This window comes from Struthio camelus, chromosome 10 (assembly GCF_040807025.1).
Source record: "Struthio camelus isolate bStrCam1 chromosome 10, bStrCam1.hap1, whole genome shotgun sequence".
Taxonomy (NCBI): domain Eukaryota; kingdom Metazoa; phylum Chordata; class Aves; order Struthioniformes; family Struthionidae; genus Struthio; species Struthio camelus.
Genome location: NC_090951.1, coordinates 15272292 through 15298117, shown reverse-complemented (window position 1 = coordinate 15298117; position 25826 = coordinate 15272292). Strand labels below are relative to the sequence as shown.

General features: G+C 40.9%; 1 protein-coding gene across 2 annotated transcripts; it reads left to right on the top strand.

The window, feature by feature from the left end:
- The first annotated feature begins 56 nt into the window (after positions 1–56).
- VPS35 (VPS35 retromer complex component) lies at positions 57–25340 on the top strand. Of its 2 annotated transcripts, none has more exons than XM_068955947.1 (17): positions 57–189; positions 7288–7386; positions 8870–8966; positions 9385–9508; positions 10788–10970; positions 11343–11556; positions 12270–12353; positions 12794–12903; positions 15941–16037; positions 16140–16288; positions 16815–17022; positions 17550–17705; positions 19620–19742; positions 20740–20919; positions 22093–22332; positions 23032–23175; positions 24453–25340. In XM_068955947.1, exons 1-17 carry the CDS (start codon positions 187–189, stop codon positions 24630–24632), a joined length of 2391 nt encoding a protein of 796 aa, XP_068812048.1. In that variant the 5' UTR covers positions 57–186; the 3' UTR covers positions 24633–25340. The 2 variants fall into 2 exon arrangements, with proteins under 2 accessions (XP_068812048.1, XP_009676629.1); XM_009678334.2 differs by lacking the exon at positions 57–189 and adding an exon at positions 5395–6732.
- Positions 25341–25826: the final 486 nt, after the last annotated feature.

The window sequence follows — 25826 nt, the reverse complement described above, 5'->3', positions numbered from 1 at the left end:
CGACCGCGCCGCCACTCACCGCCCTCTGCGCCAATCCGGCTTGAGCGTGCCTCTTCCTCGGAGCGGACCAATGGGGAGGCGGTTTGTAGCGGCCGGGGCGGGGCGGCGCGGGCGGCGCAGTCACATGACGGAGCGCGGCGCTGCGGGGCGTTGCTGGTGGGGGCGGCTTGCAGCGGCGGCGCGACCATGGTGAGGGGCCGCGGAGGGGCGGCTCGCTGGGCCGCGCCGCGCCCGCGCAGGGCTCCCGCGTCGGGGGGCGGCGGGCGGCCACGCCGCTGCCCCGTGGGAGGGGTCCGGCCCGGCCCAGCCGGTGGCCGACGGGCAGGCCTGGCTGAGGCTGAGGCCGGGGCCGCGTCTCGCGCCCCTCAGGAGAGCTGTTAACGGCTGCGCTCGGGCGGGGCTGGGCGCGGAGGCCACCGCGCAGCGCTGAGGCGAGGCCCGGGCCCGCCGCCTCCGCGGTAGCGGGCCGGGCCGCGGGGAAGGCCGCCTGCCGCCCTGGGCGGCGGGGGTGGAGGAGGGGGGGTTAACGGGGCCGAGCGGCGGCAGGTGCTTTTGTTAGGGAGCTGCGGCTGCCTCCGCGAGGGGGGTTGAGGGGCGCTTTAACGCGCTGCCCCGGGGCCGGGGCTGTATCGCCGCTGGCGCCGTGCTCGGGTGGCGTCGTTGCCCCCGTTACAACCCTGCGCGGAGGGCTGCGCGCAGCGCGCCAGCGGCCTCTTGCCGGCTTTCCTGGCGGAGCCCCTGTCTCTCCTGCGGAAAACAGGGGGGGCGCATCTTGCTGGAGTTGTTCTGGAACAAGTGCTGATGCTTGTTGGGAAGGCAAACCTGAAGCTTCAGCATGAAAGTAGCTCTCACTGGGAAGTATTTTTCAATAGTTAATAAAACTATTGAGGGACAGTCAATTTTCATACCAAAGCTTAAAAGTCTACCTGCGTCGTTTGTCTTCTGTCATGTTAGTTGACGCAATTTTAAGCGGTGTTTGTTACAACCATTGTGCTATATTGACCAGCCCGCCTGGGGAGCAGAAGCAGTACTAACAGTATCTAGACAGTGAGGCAAAGACTAAGTGCATTATAAAGCAGGTTTTGAACAGTTCCTGAGCTTTTTGGGGACAGACTTGCTTTCTAAAGCTATTTGTTGGAATGGGTTTAATACTGTATTCTCTTGGGATGGACGTAAAACTTGTAATGTGACTTGACAAACAAGTGAAAATACTTAATTGGATGGTGGGGAAAAGCTAAAAGCTACACAGATAGCAGTCTCTGCCCCTGCCATGTAAATACTTTCTGGTAGTTATTAACTCAAGGATGTAGAAACTACTACAGAGGAACTGATCTAAAACTTGTCTGGTCTCATGTCTTCTTTCTGATAATAGCTGATAGCATATGATTCAGAAGAAAGTAAACCCCTGGTTGTTAAATAAGGGGTAACTTCTTCTAACAAATTAGGTTCCATTGCTGTTTCCAATGGCTAAACTTGATTTAAGCCTTGAAGCAGAACGTTCAAATAGTCTTTAGCAAGGTGCTTGTTATTGGTGGTTTTTTTTTTTTTTTTGTGGAGACCTCTAGGAGTTCTTGGTCATCTTCAGAGTAAAAGCTAAAAGCCCAGTCCCTTGATTCTCATTCATGTCTCAGCTCTTACTGCCACAGGAAGCCACAGCTCAAACATGTGAAGATTATTTTCTTCTCTTTGGTACATTTTCTAGCGTCGCTACTCTGAGATGAAATAGAGGTTCTGGAGCTACCTTCTCTATTGCAGAGTAGTGTCTCATGGTGTAAAACGCCTATGCTTTCTTGTTAATGCCAAATAGCTCAATGAAGTTTACAGCAAAGCATTGTGTGTATCCAGGCATCATCTGTAGGCTGGCAGTTCTCCTGATCTACTTCTGTAGCTAACCTATTTTGTGTCTGAGGCAGTGTTTATATTAAATGTCTTGTCATTGGGTGCTAGGTAGTCCTAAGAAAATCCATCTAGGACGAAGTAGAAAAAGTTGGATAAACCTCTTTCAATATGTTGCTAAATGAAAACATGTAAGTAAACAGGCCAGAAAAGTCATGGGTAGAATATGGTGTAAGCACATCAGTTGTATCTGAGGAAAAGTACTGAATCACTTGGACACTAGATGAAAATGCACATTAGAAAGAAACAGAAGCAAGACGTTCTACTTTGTTCTATTGTTTTATACCCAATATCAAACTGCCAGAACTCAGACTAATTTGTAGGCTGTAAAGACTGTGAAGTCTTGCCTTGAATTCTGGTTTTGTATTTTAGTACTACATAATTTCTTGAGTAGTGTCATTTACTACATTTCTTGAATTGCCCCAAAATAACTAAAATGCTTGTTTCAATGTATTGAAAAGTTATCTCCAGAGTGCAGCTGTCTGAGCAGTCTTATACAAATTTCGGTGTGAATCTACATCTTTCCAGAAGATAAGCACTGGGAATAAAATAAATCATATGCAGTATGTAATGTTCACTTTGTGTTTTCAAGAGTAGCTGCTATTCTGAAGGTAAGCATGGTCTGGAATTATGTTTTCAGTTGTGATAATATTCTTAAGGTCTTATTTTCCTAATTGCTGCCAAATAATTTCTTACCTACTTTGATCAGCCAGGCAGTTAACTTCTTCCAAGCTAGTTCCAGGTCTAAATTATTCAACTATTCAATGCATTCAACTGGCAGAAAGAGCACTTAAAGCTTTTAAAAGAACTAAGTTCAGTTGCCCTTTGTTATGACCTCTCTAACTTGGATGTGGTAAGGTACAGTAGCCCTTTCTTCAGAGGCTGTGGTTACTTGTATGGAAACCGATAGCGCTCCTGAAAAAGCAGTTCTCCCTCGCATTCCCTAGTGCTCAGCTTTCCTTGTGGCTTCAAAATGAGAAAAAGATCAAGGGGAAGAATGTGGCGGAACATCTCGTTTACCTCATCTCTCCCTTTTTCGTCATCATTTCTTATATATCTAATGGTGGTGAGGCTCGGACTTTTCTAGAGATGTGCATTTTGGTCTGAACAACTGTACAGATACTCTAAATTGCTTATCTTGTGTTGAGGCAACAGTTTATTGTATATGCTCTTTACAAGCGAGGACTCTTGTTTCACAACTTTGCTTTCTGTGCACTGCTACTTTTCTCTATTGTCAAAGTCGTCTTAAAGCTTATATTAAAGACTTCTGTTTGAAGATTGGAACAGGATTTCACTCTTCAGTAGCATTTTGAATAAAATAATACTTGGAAATATCTTTCTGAGTGACTAATTTTCTAATTTAAAGTGGAAGACACAGCATAAACAGCTTTATTCAACAGTGTATCTGACAAGAGAACTGATTTCTAGTTTGATATGAGCCCTGCTAATTATTACTGACACTCTCTTGCTATATATAATTTTCTCAAAAGCTTAGTTGCTTTTTGCTGCCACTTCCTCAAAGTTCAGGCATGCAGATCAGGGTATGTGTATCTGGTACTTGATAACTACCAGCTCGCATACAAACATAGTCTATAGTTCCGTAGCTTGTTACAGCAGATGGAGAGGCAAGGGTAAGTTGGTGAACTCGGACTTTGAAAACTGGAAAGTAAGTAAAAATTAGAGCTTGTCAGGAGGTGCTGCTGCTGTTAGATGTTTTATCTTCTAGAGGTAAAGCTGCTACAAACGGAACACCTCAGGCTGCTTCAGTTGCATGCTTGTTACTGTAAGTGGTAGGTTATCTCAGTACTCGTTGAACTGTAAAATGCTGGGGTTCTCTTTCCTCTAGACTTATGGAGAGTGCAACATCCCTTAGAGTAAAGACATCTGTGTTTACAACAGTCCACCTCCCCAGTCTTCAAATCGGAGCTGATATGAATGTAATGTTACTCTTAACCTTGGAAAGACACGGAAGAAAAAAGTGAATCTGTTGTGATGATGCTTCTATGGGTGAACTCAGTAACGTACTTATTACAGTTCTAGTACTAAATACTGTGTGGAAACTTGCTGGTCAAACTTAAAATGGAAATGAAAGCACTGTTAATGTCTTGATGCATTGAGTTTGATGTAAGGCTGACTCTGGAAAAGCTGTTCATTATAAATGGGAAAACTAGCTCTAATAAAGCAAGGCTTCAGAGTTCCGTTGTTGCACTGGCTAGTGTCAGAACAAAATCGTTGAAGTTTACATGAGAAAAATGCATTCCTTCAATTAGGCAATATTTCTGATGAGATCATTATTGATATCTGAAGCATTGCCTCAAGCTAGTAGTAGTCGCGCTTTAGCCGGTGGTCCTCACACCAGAGGTAAGTGAATTGATGCATGTGCAGTGTGCCATCCACTTCCTGGGGCTGTAGAAAATCTGATATGTTTCAACAAATGCTTTAACTTAGTGTTGCTGTCAGAAAAGACTTTTTTTCCTACCCCTCCTCACAAGCTTTTATGTGACTGTAGGGTGAATTAGGTGAATGCTAGCTTATTAATCAGCTGGGCTAGTTCTCTAGCTGATTGAGTGCTGTACAGCCTAAACAGCTCTCCCGGCACTACTTTGCCACCTGAACAACTGGGAAAGGTAGCCTAATGTGCGTTAGGAGAAGAGGACTTGCAAGACTGTAGTTAGTGTTAACATCATTCTGCTATTTCTAGCCCTGCTTTAATACAGCAATATCTGAAGTGGTTAGAATAAATGGCATTCACTTCATTAGTCACTTATCCTCTCTGAAGCCCTAGTGTGATTTCAGGAGACTGTAGGATGTGACAAGTTTTCTGGTGAAGGTGTCATTCAACTAGTCAGTTAAATGGTATTTTGATATTGGTTGTTGTAGTCCCAGCACTTTCAGTTTCTGCTACTTAAAAGTCAGGCCTCTCTTTGAGTAACACCTACAGTTACAGCGAAGTTCTATTGACAGAAAATATTTGCTTTAAAACGGGAAGTTTATTCTAGAGTTTGTAGTTATTCAATTGTCTGGAAGATAAAGCCACCTAACCATGGACACTGCTGTAGTGTTATAGCTTTTGCCTTATGCTTAAGTATTCTTCTGAATTTCCTGCACTTTATGTAATTAATTACAAAGAGAACTTTGTAAAAGATGCAATCACTTTAATTAGTACAGGTAACTTTTCTGGCTGATTAGTTACTGTGCATGATCTGAATATTACTGAGGTGCGCTGTCATAGAGGTTTCTTCCAATCGCTCTCGTATCACACAACTTCCTGCTTGGATTGCCACCGATGTCAGATCAGGTCAGCCTTGGTTTTGTGTAGCTGAGTGGTGAAAGCCTCCAAGGACATAGATTTTTTACCACCTATCTGGACCTGATCAAGGCAAGGACAGTATTGCATGGCGTTGTCTGTTTTCCATACGTAGAAAAGCACGTTATGGAGAACAAGCAGGGGTTACTGTGTAGGATTCTGTTTGGGGATCCCAGTTACAGAACAAGAACCCAGAGAAATAGTGGATGTGGGAGGATGGAGAAAATAGGGTTATTCCAAGTCCACAGTCATTAAATTGCTATTAAATTTAAACTTCTGTGTTTTAATGAAGACCTAAATTTTAATCTCTGCCCTTAACAAATACTTATGGGGCCTCCAAGCCTGGGATATATGGAAGTAATTGGTACTGAAGATGTGTTTTCAAGAACACTGGGATGATTGAGTTCATAGCCTGCTAGCTTTTTACCAAGACACTGCGTTACAAAGGGGAGACCAGGAGCCTTCTAAACTCAATATATGAGGGGAATAAATATAAATAGTTGAGAAATTACGGAAGCTACAGCCTTCTAGAACCTGCTGCAGGAATCACTGTGTAAATAAACAATATTTCTCAAGACTAGAGAAGGTGTAATTGAGACACAAGATCAATATTTTTATCTGTGTCACTATTTTGAAGATGCTACCTGAAAACAACCTGCAAGATTAGGAGAGGCTGGGAGGCTCTAGTGAGGTGTTGAAGACTGGGCCTAAGCAGTAGTCGGATGGTGGCGTTTCCCTGTAAGGAGTTAGCAGGAAGGGTGTCTGCTGGTGAGGAGACCATTGGGCATTCTATCGCGTTCAGCGTGAGTTACTGGAGATGCTTACAAGGAAAGACTTGAGGTTTGAGTTTAGAGTGAAGTAGGTTTGAGACATCTTAGAAGATAACTTCAAAGACTGATGAGAGCAGTTTCTATGAGCATCTATCTGGTAGAGGGCAGGGAGTAGCTGCAGTAAGGAGGACCCATTACAGCTGGATGGATGTAAGCAGTGGGTTTTAATGAGCATGATAAGAAAACACAGTGTGATACTTGGAAAGGCAAATGAGTTTGAAACTTGTTTAAGTTGAGAAGGCCTGGAATGCCCTGCTTTGAGGAGAAATGGGAAGAAGAGGGGCACTGGGACAGGTAGAGGACATTAAGAGCTGTCCCTTTTCTTCAGTTTTCTATGCCTTTGGCAGGTTATCTTTACCTTTCAGAAAGAGGTGACTGTATTTCATACTTTGCTTATGTGAAACTTATCCTCGTGAAGGTTTTGTGGCTCAGCAATTAGCTGATAGCTTGTGATTTGTGAGTACAGGCAAAGGTCTGTATGGTTGCGGTCTTTGCACTCAGAGGTTTTGCTTAAGCTCCCTGGAAAGGAGCAACAATACTTGCTCTGTGTAGTGGTGCCTCAGCGTTCTCCTGAAGCTCTTTCTTGCTGGACATGTCACACTGGATTCCTGACTTGCCAGTTTTGGAAGAGGAGGGAAAAGTTGGTCGTGTTCTGTCCCATGGCTTTGTTCTTCGAGAAGCAAAGCGGCGATGGTGCTTGTAGGTACCATAGCCCATCTTTTCCCTGACTTCAGGTTTTTGCAAAGATGAATTTGTCTGGGAGGCAGAAACTTTCTCCCTTAAATATATATATGAGCTTTTAAAGCAGAATCTGAAATGGGATGTATCCCTAGCTGAGATGAGGAGGATCCCGTGATAAAATTGCAGCTTTAGGGAAGAAAGTTGACAGAAGTTAAAGCATTTCTTAAAGAGCAGGAATTAATCACCTCTACAAAGAAACACTGAGGTGTTCTTGGTCTGAGAAGATTGTCCACACAGTAATGGATTATATTACATTACCCCTTATGCTTTGTGTGCAACAAGCCCCACTGATTCAGTTTTATGAGCATGTGAACAGAAGGCTCTTGTAGCCTGCGTACGAGTTTAAAAACAAAACACACTGATCCATATACATCTGATAAGTATAAGCTTGCTCATGTTGATTATGCTGTAGAGATTCTTGGGCAGAATCTGTGTCAGGGGACCCAGTTTGAATCAACAAGTCGAAAATAGCCTCATAAGAGTAACTGATGTCCTGGTCTTTTTTTCTTCTAGCCAACAACACAGCAGTCTCCTCAGGATGAACAGGAAAAACTCCTGGATGAAGCCATTCAGGCTGTGAAGGTGCAGTCTTTCCAGATGAAGCGATGCTTGGTAAGAAGGTGGCTTTTTAAAATGCAGTGAAGTTTCTCATCTGCTAGGCGTAAACCGGTAAATCGATACTAATCTCTGCTGCTGTGAGGAAACTTAACCCTTTATGGATCTCTGTGGTGGCAGAGGCTTTACGAATAAATGAGGTGGCTGCTGCATGGGAATGAACCTTGAGCATGCTTTTAATGTCACTTCCTGATACTTTTTGGTACAGCTTTTGACAGCCTAAAATGTAAAGTTGCCAGTCCATCTACTCTGTTTACATGCTTGCATTTGAGTAAGCCTAAACTGAAAATAAGCCCGCCACTTGTCTTCAAGAAGTCACTGCTCTGAATTCATTTAATGTGAGATTATGTGATGGGAAGCTCTTCTTGTCTACCTCCTGTGTATCTTTGCACTTTCCATGCAGTGTTTTCTTTGTATAAACCATAGACTGCTAGTGGATTGTTCTTGGCAGGGTATCCTATCTGCTGCTGTGTGGGATATATCTTGTAGAGATTAGTTGTAGCTTGATGCGTGGATTTTCCTGTGATGGAAAGGGCCAATGGCTAGTGCGTAGGGCTTAAAATTGTAGCCAACGCAGGCAAATGACATCACATGAAGCTTTTGCGGATTTGAGAAGTGTATTCTCATTTAGAGGGACTGCTTAAAATTGTGGTGAAAGAACTGAGATATTCCCTTATGTTTTCATGTGCTTAGACTACTTTATTTGCAGCCAAATAGCAGTAGCAAGAAAGGTAACTGCTCTTCCAATTTCATACTGTGGAATGCTTTCGTAATCTTTGACCCACCTGCAACTGGGCTTTTCACTGCTATGGCTGAGTGACCATGTGCTTCCTATTAGAAAGACTCTGGCAGTTTCTTCCTTTTTTTTTTCTGTTGCGTTGAGCAAGTATGTATAGGTGGTGAATTAGAAGTTTCTTAAACCCGTGGTGCCATGTAACTATATGATCCTTTGTTACATACAACCTAATAAACTGACTTTCAGGAAAGTGTTGCTGTTGGGTGGGGGGGGGAAAGGGAAATCTTGCTCTCATTCTTAGTGGTGCCTGCTGGTAATGCATTTCCTCTGTTTGCTAGAGGATACCTCACTAGATCTGAGTGAGACAACAGATCATGTGAAGAAAAACTTAGTTTGGTTTTGTTTGCTGAATAGAATCCGAGTGGTGATGGGGATTTCTGCATAAGCAAAGCCTTCAGGTTTTTGGTATCATTGGTACTACAAGAATTTATTGCTGTAGCTCTGTCTTTTTCAGATAATAACAGTATGTCGTCTTGCCACCTTCAGATATAGTGTCCCGCTTACCTAGGTTGGGTAATATAAGTGCAAGCCAGATAATCCTAACTAAACCAAGTGGTTTAGTATAACTCTTGATACTTAATTTCTGTATGTATTTTTAAAAAGCTTAAAGTGTATATTTTAAAAATTCCTTAGTTGCCTAGTGTTACTTCTTACAGGCTATTCTTTTGTTTCCTTCCTATAAAGGACAAAAACAAGCTCATGGATGCTCTGAAACATGCTTCCAACATGCTTGGTGAGCTCCGGACTTCTATGTTATCCCCAAAGAGCTATTATGAGCTCTGTATCCTTTGAAGATTAGGGAAACGGTTGAAATGATGAGTTTAGGAGTTATAAATATGTATGTATGTGTGTGTATATATATGTATTTTTGGGGGGGGGGGGAAGGGAACACAGCGATATCTCCTTGGTCTCAGATATTTACTAGCACTCTTCTGCTCCATATCTAGTTATCTGGGTGTATGGTATGAGAGTATATGCTTTCTCACTGTGGAAAATGTACCCTTTCTGGTATAAAGCAAGTCTTAAGTCTGCCATATCCTTTGGGAGTTTTTGAAAATCCAGTTCTAAAAAAAAAAAATAGCAGCTGTTCAAAACTTGGGCTTTTGTTTGGAACAGAATCTTTCTTCCTTGGTGTGAATGAGCAAATTGCTCTGTAAATCTGTAGACACTGTAACTTAAAATTCTTAACTAAGAGAAAGACATGGCGATTTCTGATGAACTACACTACCTGGAAGTTTACCTGACAGATGAATTTGCCAAAGGAAGGAAAGTGGCAGACCTTTATGAGCTAGTACAGTATGCTGGAAATATTATTCCAAGACTGTAAGTGTGTGTATGTTTATGTTTCTTTGTAATGTGGTGAATACTGACCAGACGCTGAGCTCTGATAATGCTTGACTCTGTGTTCATGCATGACAGTGAGACTTCATTTTTGTAGCTGTAAATAATATCTCTGCATACCTTAAAAGTGGATTCCTATGAGACTTAGAGATTCAGGCCAAGAGTGCAGCTACAGAGGTCAGCTTTCTTCCTGCCAACGTTCTCGTTTTGCTCATGGCTGAGAGGGAAGCGCTTCAATCTGGAATAAAGAAGGCTTGGTTAATTCTCACCGGCCAGCTCTTTATCAGAGTACCCCATTCTGATCAGTAAGACTGACTGCACACTTACAAACTGTCTCATAATCTGTTAATGGACTTGTAGCTGAGGATCTAGGCAGTAGGGGCTCTATGAGCATCTGTCTTCTGTTGACATGGTGAGTAGCAAGTATGTGAGAAGGAAGCTGAATATTTCTGTAACTTACCTTTTAAAAGCTTCTGAAACACTAGCTTTGTATTTTGAATATATTTTTAGTTATGGATTAACATGCAATGGATGATACTTAAAAGTTTAACTTTAAATCTATTCTAGTCTGTTAGTCATATTTTCTAACTATTTATACTTAGAACTCTTTTTTTCTTAAGCACTGCAGTTTCTAATTCTTGCTCTTATGCTTATGCTTGGGAGATGCTTTGGGGACGCCAGGCTGCATCCTCACATAGTTCCTGGAGTTCAATGTAGTGGCTGCTGCAGTGTCTTAGCTCTCAAATGATTATGCAGAGCTAGTCTTCCTTTTTGATGCAGACTCTAGTTCTTCCTGAGGAATATACGTGGTGCTTTAATGAGTTTCTACACATGGATAGGTGTGAGGTAGAGGAGCTTGCAGGGTTGAGGCTTCGAAACCAAATCTGCGGAGGTTCTGAGCATTACATATTTTTTCCCTTATGCCAAAGAGGAGCCCAAGTATACTGGGGCAGCAGTCCTTTACAGCTTGCATGTTCCTTCTGCTGCTGCTTGATACAGAGATGCTGAAGGAATGAGTACATGCCAGGCGACTTCTGAGGAGCATGATGCCTATCCTGCCAGACTACAGTGTGAAGGAAGTTTAACTGCTCCACAGACGGAATAGGTGTTGAAAGCTGACTAAATGTCTAAACAAATTATGGGACCTTTAATAACTGGTAGTGCTGTCAGGATGGGAGAAGTGAGCAGTTGCCTTTAAATGTGCTATTGTATTATTATGTTACAAATGTATGTTACAAATGTTTGATTCTGCCTTTTGCAGATATCTCCTGATAACAGTAGGTGTTGTCTATGTCAAGTCATTTCCACAGTCCAGGAAAGATATTTTGAAAGACCTAGTGGAGATGTGCCGTGGAGTACAGCATCCTCTAAGAGGCCTATTTCTTCGAAACTATCTCCTGCAATGTACCAGAAATATCTTACCAGATGAAGGCGAGCAAACAGAGTAAGAAAAACGAGCCAAAACTTTAAAATGATTGTTTTCAAGAGAACCTAATTATTTTTTCTGTATTACTTTCTTCAGGTTTGAAAGGAGTAGGTATATTTAAAAAAAAAAAAAAAAATCTGTCAGAACTCAATAGACAAAACACCAGTCAAGTCTAAGAACTCTGAAATTTCTCTTCCAAAACTAAGATTTCTTCTTATGCTCATTGTACTCGTAGAAGCAAGGATATGAACCTTTTTTATGAACCCAAACTTCCCACCATGCACTTCCCCTTTCACCACCACACCTTCTTAACAGTTGGATGTCTACAAGTGGATGGAAAAACAGATATCTTTGGAAGTTTTTCTGTTCCTAACCTGTTCTCAATTGCAGTGAAGAAACTACTGGAGACATCAGTGATTCCATGGATTTTGTGCTGCTGAACTTTGCTGAGATGAACAAACTTTGGGTGCGGATGCAACACCAGGGCCATAGTCGGGACAGAGAGAAAAGGGAGCGAGAAAGACAGGAACTGAGGATCCTAGTAGGAACAAACCTGGTTCGCCTCAGCCAGTTGGAAGGTGTTAATGTGGAGCGATATAAGCAGGTGGGATGTCTGTCTGTCTTTTCCAGCTTCTGGTATTTTTAACCAATGAAACCAGTTCCAACTTTAACATGAGCTGCTTAGGAAGTGTTACAGTTCTGCTAAAAGTTGAATAATCCTGGTGCTTCTAGAACCCCCCTTCACTTGAGGAAATGTTGAATGTTAATAAGGTTGCTTGGAGTGCTGTGAGGCTGGAGACATCACTTAGGTGTTTTCCTACAAGCCTGTCTGTAGGGTTGACTTGGAATTTCAATATTTTCTGCTCTGATCCCCAATTGTTACTTACCTTTAAACCAACTAGCTGTTCTGTATGTATAAATACAGCCTACTGTGGTAGGCTTGGAGTTGAATGAAGCTGGGCTTCCCAAAGCAAAGTGATGGTCAAGGCAAACGTGTGTTATTCAGAAGTCTGAACTGTCTCTTGTAAGCCCCAGCATGTAGCTGCTGAAAACAGTTTTGAGCAGTATCATCGAAACCCTGAGCAGCAGTGGTACATGTTAGCAAAGCTAGTATTCTGGATGTCTAGATGTCTGAGGCCAAAAAAACTGTTACTGAAGGATGGAGCTGCTGAACTTGGGAACAGTTCATCAGAAAGTCTTTATGTAAAAAGTAATGTGAAAAGCCTTACTATATGCCTTTAATTCAATTAAAGCAATATGTCTGAATATAAACTTAAAGTGACTCTAAAAGCACTGCAAGATTTCTTTCTGTTCCAGATTGTGCTACCTGGAATATTGGAGCAGGTTGTAAACTGTAGAGATGCTTTAGCTCAGGAGTACCTCATGGAGTGCATCATACAGGTAAGCTGCTTGAATTCAATTGCAGAGATGGCTTTGAACGCTGGGACGCTCCTGTGCTTCTAGTCAGACTCGGGCTGCTTTCACCTCTTCCTCATATGAACTGGAGAATTTCTTCACTGGGACTCTTATGTAATTGTTTGTCACACGTTATTTTTCACCAGGTGGGCAGAAGGGAGATGCATCCATTCTGCCCTCTTTCTGTTGCAGAAGCTTGTAAGCAATCTAGGCAGCAGGGCCTGCAGTATGAACTATGAGTTTACCCGTTTGTCTTGCATCTTGTTTCACACCCTTACCAGTCAAAGTCAGCCTGGGGAACACTAAAACATTCTGAGACTGTTTTTGTGTGGCTGTCTGCTTTACAATGACTCTTGCATTTTATTACTGTGTAACAATGGACAAATTCAGTGTATAAATTAATAACTATTGATCTAAAACTTTAGGTTTTCCCAGATGAATTTCATCTCCAAACCCTGAACCCGTTTCTCAGAGCCTGTGCTGAGCTGCACCAAAATGTGAATGTGAAAAATATAATAATTGCTTTAATTGATAGGTGAGTGACCAGGAGGGTGGAAACTGGCTCAGAATTAAGTATGTGTTGTGCACAAAGCAGGTGATATCTTTCTAGTGTCTGGTAGCTTTGAATTTTCCATACTGTTTAACTTCACTGTTTCCATATCTTTGCCACTGTAATGAAAACTGAAGAATGTTCAATTTCAATAGTTTCTGCTCTCTGGGTTCTGCTTCAAGGACTGATATTTGTGAATGTATTAAGTCAGGAAATGAGCCATTTAGCTTTGACCAATTTCGTGTTTCAGAACTTAAACAGCAGTTGTTTTTGCTCTGGCAGCCTTATCAGTCATAGGTACCTCATGTGAACTTGAATACTCTAGTAGCTAATCATATATTCAGGGTACTTCATCTTGTAACTTCAGGCAGAGAACATAACTTATGCCTCTTAGAAAAGAGCAAGAAGCTAGTAGGAAGTGAAAGTACTTTCTTAATTATTAGTTCACCACCAGCTTCATGCCTTTTCTCGCAGAAGATTTTCTTTTTCTTATGGAGATCCTCTTTAAAACTGCTTACGTTACTTCAGACTTCTTCCCGATACCTGCACTTAAAGTTTTAGCTTGCATCCTGAAATGAAACAGCATAGACTGTCAGTGAGTGTCTGTACTTATTGCAGAAAGGAAGTGCATCTACGTGGTGAGATTGCTTTGGGGCATCAGAAAGCCTTGTCCTTACATTTGGCTTCCATAAATTTGTGTGCAAAGGTGCATTGTGTGACTAGTACATGTGCCAACGTATAGGCTTCAGTTACCATAGTGATCTTGAGTCTTACTGGCATTCAGCAGTGATGAGGATTGTCATGGTTTTCATGTTCTCTGGTACCTAGAGATCTAGCATAAATATTCTGCATGCTTAGTATAACTTAGTGTTTTGCAACTGTTCATTTAACAAATCTGTAGGTTTTTCTCCGTGTCACACACAATCTATTTGTTCAGGACTTGAGTCTTATTAGAAACTTTCCTTGGTGTGCGTTTGGCAGGGAAACAGCTCTGCTTCCACCCAGAGATTATCACAGGAGTTGTCTTGTTTCCAATAGTTTGCTCCCTCAGCTGAGATTTTCAGTTTTTGTTACCTGGTTTAAAAAGAAAACATTGCCTGTGACTGTCTGCTCTGAGACTGTCTGAGACTGTCTTCAACAGAGTTAAGCAGTCTTGAGCAGAACTTCACAGGGTCTTTCGCTGGGTTCTTGCACTAGTGTGTAATAACATAGTTCTGGCAAGGGGACTTTGCTTCTGAAGCTTTTGCTGTCATGTCTACCCAAAGGCCTTAAACAACTTTGGAATCACTTCTACAGTAAGCTTTCTAGTCTTATTGTTGCAGACAAGCAGCAGTACACAATTGACTGAACCTTGCTGGCCTCCTACAGTCTTCTCCCTGCTGTGTTTTGTAGGGCCGTTAGCAGTGTCTTCTGGAGCCTTCCCATTTGGATATAGGCAAAGGATAGAAAGGTGATGGTGTGATGATTATCCTAGGTAGGAAGCATCAGTTTTTTGTTGTTGTATGGCAACTCGTGCTTTCAGCTGTAACGGTATAGCCCCAGTGTTATAGATATGAGTGTATCAATTCTTAGAACCCATGCATGCAGGGGCGATGTTGCTCTTGTGTTTGGGTTGGAGCTGTCTGGAGTGACTGTTGCACGTTTCAGTACTGTATGGGTAGGACCAGGATCCGTCTCTAAACAGGCGGTATGTTGTTGCGTTTCTCATCCCGATTTCAGCCTGACATTGGATAGCTGACACTGAACATGGGCAAAGCAGAAGAAGCTTGTGAAGCTTTAGTCCTTGCTCCAGTGAGGCTTTCCTGTTGACAGAGTATTTCGGAAAAATCTTGTTGCTTTGGAGTCTTTTTGGACTTGCTGTCCCATTCATGGCTTCTAATTATCTACCATCTCTCTGCAGCTTGGTGAGATGTTTTGTAGGCTGTCAGGTTCTTAGCCTCTAAGTTGTTGCCAAGGCAAGCTGCCTGTTCCTTTGAGAACAAGAAGTGACTCTCATTGGCTTTAGGAAGTGTGCTTGTTACCACCCCCTACAAAACGTAAGAGTAGTTTAATATCTGTATCCTCGGAAGTGAATTCTTCTGGCAGCTTAACCTTTTCTTACCTGCCTCTTTGTTTCAGAGCCAAAGTTTATTCGGGAATCAAAGTTTAGAAACCCTGGAAGTAATAACTTTAAAAAATTTCAGTCAGGTGGCTTTTCCTAAATATTCTTGTAGGTCTTTTTGTACTTCATAATAGAATAAACCTTTAACAAGGAAGCAAAAGTGGTAATGCTGAGCTTTTTAAGCTACTGCCTTAGACGACAGTGACTACTAGCTTCTTATTTTCTGTAGTGATTCTTCTTATGTTTTTAATTAAAGTGTGTGTGTATGTAGCTATGGCAAAAATGCTGGTTGGAATGACTTGCTCCTGTTATGGATAGAGCTGGCTCTGCAACATCTATTTGATGCTTACTGATTAGCCATCTCTTACTTGCCTTTCCCCCCCCCACCCCACCCCCAAGAGAGTCTTTTTTTTCACTTCAAATTTGCCTCATGCTTTTGTCTGTGAAACAGTGAATGTCTGAAACATGTTATCTGTCTCTAACTTGAAGACAAAGCATATTTAAGTCTGCTGACTTATTTCTTCTTTTTTCCTCTGGAAACCATTTTGGGGAGGAAGCTATTGGAGGTCTAACTTGAGTGATATCACTAGTATAAATTTATTCCTCCGTCAGGCCCCTGTATACCTCTTCCTCTGCTGGGAAGAACAGAACACTTGCTGCTAGGTGATGAGCATGTATTATAAAACTTGCCTCTTGTTCTTTCTTCATCCTGCTGCCTCTGCCAGCTCTATCTTCCAGGATTGATACTTACCAGGTTGAGTTGTTCTTAAGACTTCAGACTTCCATGAACTTCCTCTTCACTTGCGCTAGAGCTAAATACACAGTACTAGAGGACTTGACTTCTTTTTCTGCTGTTTTAATAACTCATGTCTGAGGAGTGGAACTATCCTGACTGAGCTTCTTTCCTTTCTCTGATACCAGATTAGCTTTATTTGCACATCGTGAAGATGGACCAGGCATCCCAGCAGATATCAAACTTTTTGACATTTTTTCACAGCAAGTTGCTACTGTTATACAGGTATGTGCGGTATGCTTGGATGCAACTCTTCTTTTGCGAAGTCATATGCTTTGTGTGGGTTTTTTTTTTTTTAAATCAACTCAGTGTTCTCTTAAATTTCAGTCTCGCCAAGATATGCCCTCAGAGGATGTGGTATCTTTGCAAGTTTCTCTCATTAACTTGGCTATGAAATGCTATCCAGATCGTGTTGACTATGTTGATAAGGTGTTGGAGACAACTGTGGAAATATTCAATAAACTTAATCTGGAGCAGTAAGTAAACATCTCTTGCATTCTTTCTGGAGTGGTCAGTAATATTCTGACCTTAAAATCTTTACTGTTATGCATGTAAAGCATGTCTCTATGCTACCTTGTGGGATGTGGTGAAATGTGAGATTACTGTTCTAGGGCCACGCTAGGGGGTCATGATAACTGACAGTGGAGAGGGCCTGACTAACCTAGATGCTCATCTGTGCATAAATCTTGCTGAGTAGCTAGGCAGATGCACAATGTGTATGCCTAGCTGTGCGAAGTCATTATCTTTTCATCCCTTGGAGCACACAGGATTTCTCCTTCTGCTGAATTGGCAGCTGCAGTTTCTGCTTCTGGTGTCTGCTATTGTACGTCCCAAAGGCAAGATGTGACTTGTTTGATACCATGTTTCCTATCTCCCTAGAAGCAAGTAGCTTAGATGTTATGGTATACATTGGAATTGGTATTGAGGCAGACTTTTACTCTAAATCTGTTTACGTGTGTGAACTAGTAATTAATAGCTCTTTTTGCTTATATTTTCTTGTAGTATTGCAACAAGCAGTGCTGTTTCAAAGGAGCTGACTAGACTTTTGAAAATTCCTGTTGATACTTACAACAATATTCTGACAGTTCTGAAACTAAAACATTTCCACCCGCTATTTGAATACTTTGATTATGAGTCCAGGAAGAGCATGAGTTGTTACGTGCTTAGCAATGTACTGGATTATAACACAGAAATTGTGTCCCAAGAACAGGTATGACGTAAGTTAACTTCTGTGGCAATTCTAGATATCTAAACTACTGTTTGAAGATTTGAAAGCAAACACTAAGTGACTGCATGTAGGGCATGCTGTGCTTCCCCTCCTCTTCCCTGCCCCCATCTGATTAGCACAGGCTTTATCCCACTTGATAATTCTTCTACCCTTGTCCTCAAATATTTTTCTTGCATATCCTGCCTGTTCTCATCCCGGAGACGACTTTTTTTTTTTTTTAGAAGGGTTGAACAGAGACCCAAAATCTCTTTAAAACTAGAGCCATTACCTTAAGTCTGGATTGTGCTTTTGAAATACAAGTTGCCTTTGTACAGCCATTCTGTTCCAATAGTGCTAAGAGGGACCCTTCTTCAGGGAGTAAAGCAACCAAGTTGTAAAGTGTTGCCAACTAATGGACTTTTAGTGCTCTGTCAGCACTATGAGCAGCTATAAAGACTTTCATAATGGCTATTAACTTAAGCTTGTATACTCTGATCCAGTTTAAACTGAGTTTATGTTGCCTTTAACAGGTTGATGCTATCATGAATTTGGTGTCCACACTGATCCAAGATCAACCGGATCAGCCTGCTGAAGACCCTGATCCTGAGGACTTTGCTGATGAGCAAAGTCTTGTGGGAAGATTTATTCATCTCTTGCGTTCAGATGACCCCGACCAACAGTATCTGGTATGGCTTCAGAGCTTCTAAATAACTTGTGCTATGAAGTGTCAGTTCTTTTCTTACTTACTATAAAACAGCTCGATATATTTGCGAGCTGGGGCGTCACTGTTAATTCTAGCATGTTAACTGTAAGTGCTAACTAAGGTTGCAGGTGTTATACTTAAACTTTGTTCTAGGAAAGGACTTCTTTATACTGAAGTTTCCAAAAAAAACTTAGCTCTTAGCAAATCTGTTGTGGGGTAGATAGTAGTCTTTCGTTCCTTATTTAAAATTCAGAAGCCCTTACCTATGGATAGTGTGTTGCTTTCCAAGTCTATTTGACTATAAACTGGCATAAATGTATCAAAACGGGTTTTCTTGCAGAATCCAATCTGTAACACATCTGCCTGTGTAGGCCTTATGTAGCCTTCTGAGGGCAATCCATTATTTTGGCTTTATCTTACTTAAAAATTGTAATGATCTCCCTAAGGTGAGAGGGGCATGTTTTGGGGTAGAGGGACAGGGATGCTCTGCAGCCTGTGGAGTTCTGCACAGACAGAAGCTCTCCAAAAGCAGGCTGAAGAGGTGCTGAAGTTGGATTATGTTGCAGATTGCCTAAAGCAAACTGCTGCTGCGGAGCTCAGAGGCTTGAGCAGGGACTGCTGTGTAGACATCCTTAATGTGCCTGAGAAACGAAGCTGGCTGACTTTTCCATTTTACTTTTTTAATCAGACCGCATAAGCTATGAGGTAGACCAGCATAACATGCTCTGCACAACACTGCTGATAGCCTTTTGGCTTAGATTTAAAAATCATATTAAAAACTGCTGTTTGGAATGTAGAGCCTTGCTGTAACTACTGTCACTGGAAGTAGCATAGTTTTAAGGACTGTGCAAGGGTTGGAGACATGGTCACTCATTTGTTTCAGGATTTGATCTTCATTGGAAGTGTTATTTCTGAGCATTGCTAGATGAAGGCTCTTGGTCAACCAGGTCCCCCTTACTTTGAAGAGCTATATGGGTTGACCATAGCTAGCAAGCCCCATCTTCATATAGGGGGAAAAAAGAGAACTACTTTTTTTTTTTTTAAATAGGGACCAAAGCTTTACTCAAGGGATGCTGACACAAAGGGAGTTGATGTGTTTATATCCCAAAAGACTTTACACAGCTAGAAATACGTTAAAACTCTTTTTATGAAGACACAAAACAGTTCACAGCCTGAACATCAGGCAGTCTGTTTTTCTTATCTAGCCATGCTCACTTATAATCAGTGATCACCTTTAAGTGTCGTTAAAGGACTTATTTAATCATCTCTTTGAAAGAATTCTGCAAGCTACTGAACAGCTTTGAAAATGGTTAATGATATAGTGATGAGTATCAGAGATGCTGGTATCAGAATTGTCTTAAATTAGAGGAGCAGTAGGAGAAATCTATCCAGCTCTGTATGAGAATGTTGAATTTCAGTATCTGGCATCAAATGATGCATTCTGTGTGGAAGATATCTGAAATGCAAATTCCAACGCCTTAGTGCCCTATGAGCTTAAGTGGTTATACAGTGACTAATGGGTGATTAATTCTGTTTAATCATGTCTTTATTTACATGAATTCTAGGTGTAATCTAAAAATGTAGTCATGCATAGAATTGGACACCCATGAGCTTCATTTCTTTGATCTCTATCTGTAGTTAATACAGTACTGTAAGTGTTGAATAGTATAAGCAGCTGTAGGAGAACTTTAGGTAAATATCACAAGGTTACAGATGCTGCACAAACTTAAGTCAAGTAAAGCAACTTGTATGTTGTCACGAAAATACATTGTAATTTATCTGATGCTAACTCCATGTCTCTTTGATGTCCCTGTTCTTTAGAATACAGATTATTATAGCTGCCAATACCATACCTCTTTTTCCAGAATTATCTAAGCTATTAATCCTTCTGTTTTAGATTTTAAACACTGCTCGGAAACACTTTGGTGCAGGTGGGAACCAACGTATTCGTTTTACACTGCCACCATTGGTTTTTGCAGCATATCAGCTTGCTTTTCGCTACAAGGAGAACTCCAAAGTGGTGAGTTGACCTCTAGGTATCTCTTATATATTTGCTTCCTTTTGGCTTTCCTAGAATGTATTTGGTCTGGCTGTAGCTAGTAGTATGCTAGGACTTGATGCAGGATGTTAAGGGTTTTTAATTCTCTTTAAACAGATTATTGCTTGATATGTAAACGCTTTCTAATTTACAGAGGATTTTACCAGTTCAAATTACCTCCACGCTTGAAGACTGGTGAAGCAGAAGCTGGCTAGTCCTATTTACTTGGGAAGCTGGCCCATTACATGTTTTTTTTCCTATGTGGACCATAGAACTAGGATATTGTGAGTGATGACATAAATCTGATTTAAGTCTGGATATTGAACTTTATGAACTTCTATATCTGTAGCTAAACTACGTCACTGCTTCTCAAAGCAAGTGCTTCTGTGCAGGTTTTCTTATACAACAGTCGCAAAAGTGCGCATACCAAAACAATCTGTTTCCATTGGGCAGTCTAATGTTTTCTAATTAAGAGTTACCTTAAATATGTGTTTTTCCCTTTAATGTGATGATATATGGTGAGGAAGTAAACTAAAATGCTGTTTATTAATTCATCCTTCAGGATGAATGTTTCAAAACTCTCTTCTACTTCTGGTTAATCCTCCAACAAATTACTGTGCTTTTTGGTTTTGTTTATTGCTTTATTTTGTTTTGTGCCACTTTAATTAGGCTTTTGCTCATATATGTTCTAAGCACAGCTGTGGTAAGTATAGACTTCTGAGAAAGTTTCCTATGAGCTCGTAGGTTAAAATGGATGTAAGGCTTTTATAAGTGGAAGAAATACTTTGAATACCCACTGAAGTCAGCACGGAACTGGCTAGGACGCTTACATACCAGCCCACTTCTACCCCAGTAAATAACTCACTGGGGTAGCATGCAGAAAATGAGATTGCTATAAGGGAAAAAGTCTATACTGTAGTAAGAGCTGTTACATACTCCAATGGTCTTGTTCAAGCTTTGGTTTGTTTCACTTCCCAAGGATGACAAATGGGAAAAGAAGTGCCAGAAGATCTTCTCATTTGCTCATCAGACCATCAGTGCTCTGATCAAAGCAGAACTGGCAGAGCTGCCTCTCCGGCTCTTCCTTCAAGGAGCACTGGCTGCGGGAGAAATTGGCTTTGAGAATCATGAAACTGTGGCCTATGAATTCATGTCCCAGGTAAGAATGTCCAATTATCATAGTCACTTTCTTGCACCTTAAATCTGCCTTCAGATTCAGTTTCTTTAACCCTCTAGTGGGATTACAAAAAATCTGAAATGATTGACAGCTAACACTACGAGGTAGAAATTCCTGCTCCTAGTTCCATAGCAGCCTGGGAAGCAAGAATGAAGCTCCACTGCTGCTGATTTGAATACTCAGTCTGACAACATGTGGTATGTTGCAATGCTGCCTCCTACTCCTTTAGTCGTTTCACTGGAGGAACATAGCTTTCTCAACATAAATGTTCCTTTGTTGCTTCTGAGACCTTCTCCCAGCTCCTTCTGTCTAGCTGTTACTGTCCTGACCACAAGCCCTCTCAAGGTCTCTGAGATTAGCAGTGTTCACAGTTATCATGCTGGGCTTTGCTAATCCTCCTTGTGTTGAGACCTATTATAAATTACTGTCTGAAAATCCACTTAACCTGTAACTTTATTAGTCTTAAGCTCTACTGGTTTCAAATACCTCACCATGACCCTCCTCCCATCAGATATTGAACCAACACAGTTCATGTTATCCAAGTTGCAAGTGTTGTCACAGTCTTTCTTCTAACACTGCTACTAATGCACATTCTTAAACTGAGTCTCCGATAACCCTGTGGCTTTTTTCACTGTCTTATATCGGCTGGCATTGTGCTACAACCTTGGAGACAAGTAGCATGACAATTACATACCTTCTATTAGAGATATGGTCCAAGATTTTTGTCTTGTGGGTTCTTTGAAAGCCTCATCCACACAGCAGCAGTTCAAACGCTCTTCATACATGCTCTAGTCTCTGACCTAACACAATTTCTGCTGTACAGTTTTCTGTCGTCTTAAGAACTAAATCCATTTCAAGGACTATTTCTGCTACTAAAGTTCCTTATTTAAATAGATGCTTGACTGAAGATGCATGAGATCTGAAGATTGAAGTTGAGGACCAGTTTGTCCTTAAGTGTTCATAAACAAACGTACCTCTTGCAGACTTTTTTCAGGCTGTGGCTTTAACCTGATTCTATGAAAGATCTCTTTTCTGCCGAAATTATTTAATGAATTTAAAACTGTAGATGCTGTACTGTAATGTCACTAGCAACTGCTTTTTTCCCCTAATGTCGCTTTAAAGCAGTGATTAAGACTTTCTTCCTCCCTTGAGTAGGCCTTTTCTCTGTATGAAGATGAAATCAGTGATTCAAAAGCACAGCTGGCTGCAATCACCTTGATAATTGGGACATTTGAAAGGATGAAGTGCTTCAGTGAGGAGAACCACGAGCCTTTGAGGACTCAGTGTGCACTGGCAGCCTCTAAACTGCTCAAGAAGCCAGACCAGTGCCGGGCTGTGAGCACTTGTGCCCATCTGTTTTGGTCTGGCCGAAACACTGACAAGAATGGAGAAGAGGTAAGAAAACTAAAGTTGCAACAGCATGATACAGTCTACCTCAAACATAGCAGGGGCTCCCTTCTAAAGTGCGTATGACTTAGTGACAAAAGTTTGGTTGGAATGTATTCTAATATGAAGCTTCTAAATCTCACTACAGTATAAACTATCTAAATAGAAAGTGGAAAAGCTCGAGTTTAGAAGTGGAAGTACCATGCAAGCTTCTGTAACAGTCAACTAGTTTGACTCTGGCTCTCAAAGGACAGTCTGATGCTGACTTTGTCTTGCACATGTCTGTGCATGTAGCTGTGTGTTGTACTTCAAATTCAAGATACAAGTTGTTGAAGTCAAAAACAAATCATGTGCTCTGCAGGGCTTTTCAAACAAATGAGTTGTATCTATAAAGAGCAGTGAGCTCTGCTTCTCAGAGTGTGCACTTGTATAGCTATTATTACAAAATGGAACTTACCAGATTTGATAACTGAAGGCTTTCATCAACTCTCATCGTGTTATTGTCTGACTTGAGTAAAAAGCTTAGCCAAGCTGGTAACAGCCAGGAAAGGTAAGCTTTTAATGACAGCTTTTTCTAGTTTATGTAGTTTTGTGAAGTCTGTTTCTGTGGCAGACCACCAGGAAGTGTCGTATGCGTGCCAAGGGAGGTGCTACTGGAACTCACTAAGGTGTTTTTATTTCTTGTAACATGATGTTTCTTCCCTCTAGCTTCATGGAGGAAAACGAGTGATGGAATGCCTGAAAAAGGCTTTAAAAATAGCAAATCAATGCATGGACCCTTCTCTGCAAGTCCAGCTTTTCATAGAAATTTTGAATAGATACATCTATTTTTATGAAAAGGAAAATGAGGCGGTAAGTGAGAATACCTTATTTTTTAAATAAAGAGCTTCAAGGAATGCTCTTTACTCACTTTTATACCCCGAATTATGCCTATTCAACTCGCTTTATAGTCCCTCATGGGAGGCACGTTCTGGCAATACTAACAGTCAATTTGGGGTATGCTATTTAAAAACAAAAAAACCGTCTTCCAAGGAAGGAAAAAATATTTGCAATCTAGTTCTGAACTTAAATTGTGAGACATGGATAACTGAAGTATTTATTACATCAAAACCACCTTGGACTTAGTCTTTCAACTTTCCCATCTAATTTTAGAAATACTTAACTTCATACATATTAAGGTAAGGAAAATTATTACAGCCGTTTAAGGTCATTGCTAAGAGTGCCAGGCGGTTGGTGTGAGCTTTAATTTCTAGAAATTGACAAGACTTCTCATGTACCAGCTTAAGTTTTGCATCTGAAATCTGAGATAGTTACTTCATACCTTTTAGTTGATAACTAGCAAGCTTACTCAGTTTGAAAAAACTGCTTGATCAAGTACAGATCCACATCTGCCTATGTCATCATTTGATCACGAGCAGATGTTAATGAACACCCTGTAGTGAGAATCCCTAGAGAGATTTTTAGGGATTTGCTAATGAATTTAGAGCTCTGCTGTAGCAGGAAGCCAATTCAGTTCCTGTAGTGTAGGCGATGCTATTTGATAGAGATTAAAATGAAATTCTGAATTACAAAACACTCAGCAGATTTGTAAGAATAGCTTCTGGATACAGTGATGGTCTGCAGCACTCTGCTATGGTGTTTTATGTAATGCTGGTCTTGGTACCATAGAAAGCCGTGCCTTCCTAGGGAATGACTAGGTCCCTAAGAATAACTTGTACTTTAAATCTGATGTTGTGATCTTGACTGATGTCTAAAGGAAATGGATTTTTTTCTATGCACTCTAATATAATCCAAGTGACTTATTTGTTTAAAGATTTTTATTATATATTGAATAAATGGTTGTAGAGAAATGGTTTAGTAAAAGTCCCAAAGCTGTCGGGCTAGTAACTTAACAGGCTCTTAACATTTGGGGGTCGTGGGGTCACTTTAAAAAATTCTGAAATCAGTGTTGTGTGTCCTGTTGGACTCTGCCTCCTCTTGGTTCTCACAGTTTGTCTGCATACAGTCTTGTCAATCATACTGTTAAGAACTAGTACTGATAGTTCAGAGACAAGTCAGTTAACAGGTGTCTATGCACTTGTGCAGTGGTCTGGCTGACAGTTTTTGATTCTGTATATCTTCTCCTGTAGGTGACAATTCAGGTTTTGAATCAGCTCATACAGAAGATTAGAGAAGATCTCCCAAACCTCGAGTCTACTGAAGAAACAGAACAAATTAACAAACACTTTCACAACACACTGGAGCACTTGCGTCTGAGGAGGGAATCGCCGGAATCCGAGGGGCCAATTTATGAAGGTCTTGTCCTTTAAAGAAGATACACACTGTACTTGTTTCTTTTCACTTACGTACCATATGTTTTTTTTAAGATAGATTCATAGATTGTGCCTTTCAGAAATGTCATGTTAACGTTCATGTGTTCAGTCTGGCACTTCAAACAATTGTGCTGAGTGCCCTAACAAACTTAAAGTTGGACCAGCAACTACAGGTTTCATCAGTTAGCATGACTGAAAATTTCTTTGAAATCCATGTGACACGATAGGGCTCTTTCAGTTCCATTTTCTTTTCTGTCTGTTTACTGTTGCTTCTGTAGCATTAGAATTTTAAACTGGCAGTGACTGTCATCTGAAACTGTGTCTGATTTTACAGAGCATCAGATTTTTGGGATTACTGTATGTCAGATTCCGCTTGTGCATTTTCTTTTAATGCAAGTTAAGACTAAGTGTAATATTTTTCCCTAAAAACTAGAATATATTAATGCATGTTTGGAGAGTTTTAAAGTACCATGTTCAAAAACAGAAGCTATATTTTCCATATTAAGGCTCTGTGAGACTCGGTGAGGGCCAGTACTGTGCACAGGGCATATTTATCAAGATAATTTTGTTCCAAATAGAGAAATTGCAATCTATATAGCATATGTATAACCTTCATTACTGTAAATTTAGGGGAAAATGCATTACACAAGTTTATTCAGTATCATGATTTTGCACCAGTGAAACAATAAAGTTGCTATTAACATCTGTTGTTTCATGTCTGTTCAGAGCCCACAGATAAACCTAGTACCACCTTGTGATTAAAAGCAAAGTAACTTATGCCTTGGAGGGACAGAACCAAGGCATAGTTAACTTGGACAAGCTGGGAGGCTGCTAACCGTTCTAATGGGTAGGGGTAATCATTCAAAACTAACATATATCCTCTCAGCAGTATTTGGAAGAACGTTCATGTGTCAGAATGCTTTTCTGATATACTGAGTGATGGAGAATCCTATTGGATTCTAGGTCTGTGCTAAACAGACAAGTGGCAACAAAGGTCTAGAAGCTGGAGTAGTAGAACAATTACTGATGGCAACTTGTGTGAAGACTGATCTAGTCTGTAATTAACACCAATTGCTGAAGACTTAGTTCACGTGTCTGTTTTGTCTTAATTGAATTTAAATTTCTAAAGCTGACTGACTTGAACTTCATCACTCCTTGAGTTGACTGCTGTTAAATTATCCTACCTTGTTT